This window comes from Numenius arquata, chromosome 9 (genome assembly GCF_964106895.1).
Source record: "Numenius arquata chromosome 9, bNumArq3.hap1.1, whole genome shotgun sequence".
Taxonomy (NCBI): domain Eukaryota; kingdom Metazoa; phylum Chordata; class Aves; order Charadriiformes; family Scolopacidae; genus Numenius; species Numenius arquata.
In genome coordinates this window covers 9963133-9969230 of record NC_133584.1, presented here as the reverse complement: position 1 = coordinate 9969230, position 6098 = coordinate 9963133, and the positions used below count along the sequence as shown (strand labels likewise).

At 55.1% G+C, this 6098-nt stretch overlaps 1 protein-coding gene across 1 annotated transcript; it reads left to right on the top strand.

Annotated features, from left to right (window-relative positions):
* The first annotated feature begins 4092 nt into the window (after positions 1–4092).
* On the top strand, positions 4093–5184 carry P2RY1 (purinergic receptor P2Y1). The gene has a single exon (XM_074153695.1). It carries the CDS (start codon positions 4093–4095, stop codon positions 5182–5184), a length of 1092 nt encoding a protein of 363 aa, XP_074009796.1.
* The last annotated feature ends 914 nt before the right edge of the window (positions 5185–6098 follow it).

Genomic DNA, 6098 nt, shown 5'->3' with positions numbered 1-6098 from the left:
GATGTTACACCCTCGAGGGTACCATCAGAAATTGCTGGGGCAGGGGGGCAGCTTGATGCTTGTAATCAGTGCCAGCAACACCATCACAGAAGTGTCTGTTTTGGGTGCCCACCCTTCCAAAAAGCCATAGAAAAATGAGAGGACACTCAGAAAAAAGTTGCATGGATTAGTAAAGTATCTTGGAAAATCCTGCCCTGGCACAGAAGGCTAAATAAATTGAAGTCTCACAGACCAGATTATAAATCTGAGCTTGGAGTCTTTAGTAAGGGATCAACAGCACTGCAGCTGAAGGATGTGAAGCATGGGTTTGGTACAGATTCACTTCGGCCTTTGGACATGTATATGTTTGTATTCAACCTTGAATACGCGTATTGATCCCACAGGAACCTTATGCCAGATGAGGTGTCACCTCCCTGTGCACCCACAGCTTTATGCTGGATCAGCTGTTGTCCCTCCTGCACTTGCCAATGTCACATTGGCATTAAGCCCGAGGTCAGTGTGAACACTGTCACAGGTGCCTGGGCAGACCCGGCACATGCAGCCGCCTGCTCCTGCTCGTGCTTGTGCTGGTGATTCCATCCTTCTCCAAGTCCCGTGTTAATGAACCACAGCCCTGCTCATGGTTGGGCTCAGAAGGCCTCAGAAGGCTGAGAAGTCTCCGCTGCCCCCCGCTGCCCTGAGACCTCAGCCCATCTCAGGCACCAGCACAGAGCCTAAGAAATGCCTCCTTCCCCGGGCAGCTGTGGGCTCCCTGAATTACTACTCTGACCTTTCGTCTCCACAGTTGGGATTTATGGTGCTGCTTAGGTAACCGAGGAAAACAGGCTGTAGTTCATAGTGCATATTTACTGATGCTATCTAACGCTGCTTCGGTATGACTCAAAATTTGCTCAAGACAGGAAATTCAAGGAAGCTGCCAAGACAAGCTACATGTCTTGTTAGCAATGGGACTGAGAAAATCACTAATGAAATAACAATTATAAAGGTAAAGATAAACAAAAAGGCTTCTCATATGCTAATAGCTTTTTTTGTATTTTTTTTTATGCAATAATCCAAGTCCCTTATTAAAATGAACTCTGGTTTGGGCCACACAGCTGATTCTTTGAGGAGCAAGATGGCTTTTTCATAAACCAGCATGGTGGGCTTTATACTATTATACTGTATTCACCATTAGTCTGTTTTGTGGGTTGGGTGTTTTGTGGGAATACGGAGGCTAAGGATTAATTTTTGCTAGCACTTAAAAATCCTAGAGGGCACCACTGAACAGTTTTGTAAGCCGGGCCTGCTTTACAACACAGATTTTACAGGTGTTGCTGTTCGGGTCTCATTTTTTGCTTTCCTTTCTCTTCACATTCAATTTGTATTAAAATTAAGAAGAATCTTCAAAGTAGTAAATATGCAGTTAGTGGATTATTAAAAAAAAAACCAACAAAACAACCAAAAAAACTCCAAAACCAACACTAATACACAAGAAGAAAAGGTCTTATATTTACAAAATTTAAGCCTTTGCTTCAACATCGTAGTCTGTGCAACTTGCCCCAAAAGAGATGCTAGGCTGGCAACTGCATCTGCCTCCTCTTGCATATTCCTACAGGGGTACAATATGCAGCTGATTTCCTAATTAAGCTCTCCCAACAAAGTAGTTTTATAATTTAGACAAGACTCAAAAGTTTGAAAAATGAATACATATTCATGAAGTACTAATATTCCTCCGTCTAGAACACAGCTTTTAGCTGAGAGCAGATATGACTAGCTCATGTATCACTCACCACACATCCTAACTAAAATGTGAACAAGGAAGAAATGGCTGAAACCAGCAGATTGTGTTTTGCTAAGACAATAAATAATAATCGTATTCTGACTCAAGTGCCAAATGTATAGCGCTTAATTAGAGGTCAGTAGAGCATATTTCTGCTCAGCTGTTCCATTTACAGCAATTAACATGTTCGTGTAGCTTAAACTGGGTTGCAGAGCAGATTTCAAAGGGCTGAGTGAAAGCAAAATCAGGGGAGCGCTGTTTAGCCGCTCGCAGCAGCTCAGGGGCAGCACACCTGGCAGCCTGCTGCCCGCGCCCCACTGCCCGTGCCCCACTGCCCGCGCCCCACTGCCCGCACCCCACTACCTGCACCCCACTGCCTGCGCCCCACTGCCTGCACCCCACTGCCCGCGCCCCACTGCCTTCACCCCACTACCTGCACCCCACTGCCCGTACCCCACTGCCTGCACCCCACTACCTGCACCCCACTGCCTGCACCCCACTGCCTGCACCCCACTGCCCATGTCCTGCCGCCTGCATCCCGAAACCTGCATCCCGCTGCTGGTGCCATATCACCTGTGCCCTGCTGCCTGTGCCCCATCACCCTCACCCTGCCGCCTGTATCTCACTGCCTGTGCCCCACCGCCTGCACCCCGCACCTGCACCCCGCAGCCTGCGCTGGTGCTGGCAGGAGGGGGCTCAGCCCAGGCACGGTGCCCCCCTCCCTGCGGAGGGCAGGAGGGCACCTCGCCCTTCTCCACCCCGCCCCAGCTGCCTGGCCTGTCCCGTGTGCCCGTGCTGTGCCGGCGCGGTGCCACCGAGAGCCCCGGGCGAGGGGTGACACTGTCACACACGCGTGGCCGTGCCCGCTGGCGCTGGCCTCGCCTGCGGCGCCACGCCCGCCATACCGCCTGGGCCCACCCGTGTGCCCGTGCACCGCCTCCTCACATCCGCGGGAGCCCACGCCCATCCGAGCCCCATGTCCCGGGTGACCCGGATGGGGGCCGGAGGGTAGCGGGTGTCGCCGGGAGCACGGGGTGTGCCGGTTGGGGATCACAGGCCCGGCACCGGCACCGGCACCGGCACCGGCCCCGCCCCTCCCGCAGCCCCCGGCCCGGCCCGGCCGCCGTGTGGGGCGGGCGGGGAGCGGCGAGCGCCGCCCGCCTGCGAGGGCGGTGCGGGGGGCGGGCGGCGCGCCCCTGGGCCGAGTCGGCGCCTCGTCCCGCCTGCCCGCCCGCAGTCCGCCCGGGGCCGCCGCGCTGCCTCCCGCAGCAGAGGGGCTGCGGCCGCTCTCCCCGCGGCGGCGCCGCAGCCATGGAGGGTCGCCCCGCGCCCTAGAGCAGCTGCCCCCGGCCGCCCTGCCCTGCCCTGCCCTGCCCTGTCCGGCGATGGGAGCCGGCTCGGCCGGGGCAGCTGCGGGCGGGACGCTGCCCCCCGCCGGGAGGACGCGAGGAGAGGCGAGCGCGGGCTGAGGAGGGTGCCGGGGAAGGCAGGTGGGGGCGGCCACGGCGCTTCTCGGAGCCGGGCTGGGGCGCGGCGGCGGCTGGGGGCGATGCGGGGAGCGGAGCCGGGAGGGCTGAATGGAACAGACGGGCTGAGGGGAGAGGGCAGAAGCGAGGGGAGCGGGGCCGGGCGGGCTGAGGTGACTTCGGGGAGACGGGCGGGCTGAGGGAGCCGGAGGGAGCCGAGCGGGCTGAGGGGACCGGGCGGAAGCGAAGGGAGCGGCGGCGGGCAGGCTGAGGTGACTTCGGGGAGCCGGCGGGCAGGGGGAGCCGGATGGGCTGAGGTGACCTGGGGGGAGCCGGGCGGGCCGGGGGGAGCGGCGGGCTGTGGGACGGGGCCGGCAGCCGGGGCGGCGGCGCTCGCCTGAGGAGCGCGGGCGGAGCGTCCGCCTCCGCTGCCCCCCGGCCGGCCCCGCTCCCGCTGCCCCTTCGTGGCGCTCGACCCCGTCCCTTTCCCCGCTCCCCGCCGGCGCTTCCCAGGGCCGGGGCGGGCCAGTCCGCCGCCGCTCTCTCACCGCCGCCCCGCCTGCCCTGCCCCGTCCCCCTGCGCGGCTCTCCGGGGCCGAGGCGGGGAGAGGGGTCCGCCGGAGGCAGGCGGCGACCCGCCGGGGTGTCCGCGGCTCCCGGCGTGCCGGGGGGGACGCTCCGCGCCCCACGCTAGACCGAGCTGGTGGGGGAGGCTCAGGCGAGCGCAGAAACCCTCTGAAGAAAAGCAGAGCAGGTTTTACCATCCAGTTAGGTTTGCTTTGCTCTTTTCTTGATTTAGATGCGTTACTGTTCCTGTAGAGACTTTGTTGCTTCACCTCAGACCTATGTGACTCTGGTGGAAGGATCATGACCGAAGTCCTCATCTCTGCTGCTCTGAATGGAACTGAACCCAACCTGTTATCCAGCAGTGGCTGGTCTGCAGGAAACGCCACCACCAAGTGTTCCCTGACCAAAACTGGCTTCCAGTTCTATTACCTGCCCACCGTCTACATTCTGGTCTTCATCACTGGGTTTTTGGGCAACAGCGTGGCCATCTGGATGTTTGTCTTCCATATGAGGCCTTGGAGCGGCATCTCAGTTTACATGTTCAACTTGGCGCTAGCTGATTTCTTGTATGTCTTGACTCTGCCTGCCCTCATCTTTTACTACTTCAATAAAACAGACTGGATCTTCGGAGATATCATGTGCAAGCTGCAGAGGTTCATCTTCCACGTGAACCTGTACGGCAGTATTTTGTTTCTAACTTGCATAAGCGTGCACAGGTACACGGGAGTGGTGCACCCCTTGAAGTCGCTGGGGAGGCTGAAGAAGAAGAATGCGGTGTACATCAGCACCCTGGTCTGGGTCATTGTGGTGGCTGTGATTTCTCCAATACTCTTCTTCTCGGGAACGGGGATAAGGAGAAATAAAACCATAACGTGCTACGACACAACAGCCGACGATTACCTGAGAAGTTACTTCATTTACAGCATGTGCACCACCGTGCTTATGTTCTGCATCCCCTTCATACTGATTCTTGGTTGCTATGGGCTAATTGTGAAAGCTTTGATTTACAAAGATTTGGACAATTCTCCTCTCAGGAGAAAGTCAATTTACCTGGTTATTATTGTGTTGACGGTCTTTGCTGTGTCTTACCTTCCCTTCCATGTGATGAAGACCTTAAATCTAAGAGCCAGGGTGGATTTTCAGACTCCGCAAATGTGTGCCTTCAACGATAAGGTTTATGCCACTTACCAAGTGACGAGGGGTCTGGCCAGCCTCAACAGCTGCGTCGACCCCATTCTTTACTTTCTGGCAGGTGATACCTTTCGAAGGCGGCTTTCCAGGGCGACCAGGAAATCGTCCAGAAGAAGTGAACACAACGTGCAGTCCAAAAGCGAGGAAATGACTCTCAATATTTTATCAGAGTATAAACAGAACGGAGATACCAGTTTGTGAACAAATGCGAGAGATGTGGGAACAGTTTGAAAGAATCTTCTGCTTTGAGACAGTAGGACACTGTAGCGCTACAAGTGTGAGGAAAATACCAGTCTCTCAAATTCGTTTTAGGTAAAGCCTCATTTTCTGATCTTAGGAAAAGCTTAACAAAGTATGTGGAAGAATTTTAATGGAAAATAACGTGTCAAAATTCAGCTTTCCTTCTCCTTACAATACTCTCATTTCTTTCTGACTTGTGTCAGATAAAGTAAAATGAAGTAAATCCCCTAAAGGAAGAAAGCAATCCAAGTGCTTCTGTTTTAATGACTTAGTCTCCCACGTTCAAAAATGTTCTCAGTCAGCCTTTCTTTAAAAATAGGAAATAAAAATAAGAAAGAGCAGTATCTTCTCTTCTGAGGCTCAGTCCACATACACAGCCTTTCGCTCACTTGGCGTGGTAAACGACTATTTAAATCGGAGTCACGATGCAGTAATCTCACCTTTACAGTTTTATTATTTCTTCATCTACTTCTAGTGTTGATAATTATTTGATAGTTTGGTAGTGTTTATGATTCAGTCTTTGAGTGCCGGTGTTTTGCAAAAGGTAGGCTTACTGATGTGTGCATGACTATGCGTTCAGATTACGATGGTTGTTCATGAAAAATCTGGACATCCCCTTTAAAGGCAAATTGGCTTCCAGGTGGCCTGACGCCTCAGCCCCTGGCAGGCAGATAAGCAGGTCCCTCCAGGAGCTGGTGCAAGCAGGCACCTGCTTTGCACGTGCGATACGTAGTGGTGTGTTTTGTGAACAGATGTCGGCGTGCAAACACCTGCGGAGGTGGTTTGGCTCTGAGCAGCCGGTGGTCCCATCCTGCCTTCCGTGCTGAGGAAAACCAGCGTGTTGTCGGCCGGAGGAGCCGCGGGATGGGGCCGAG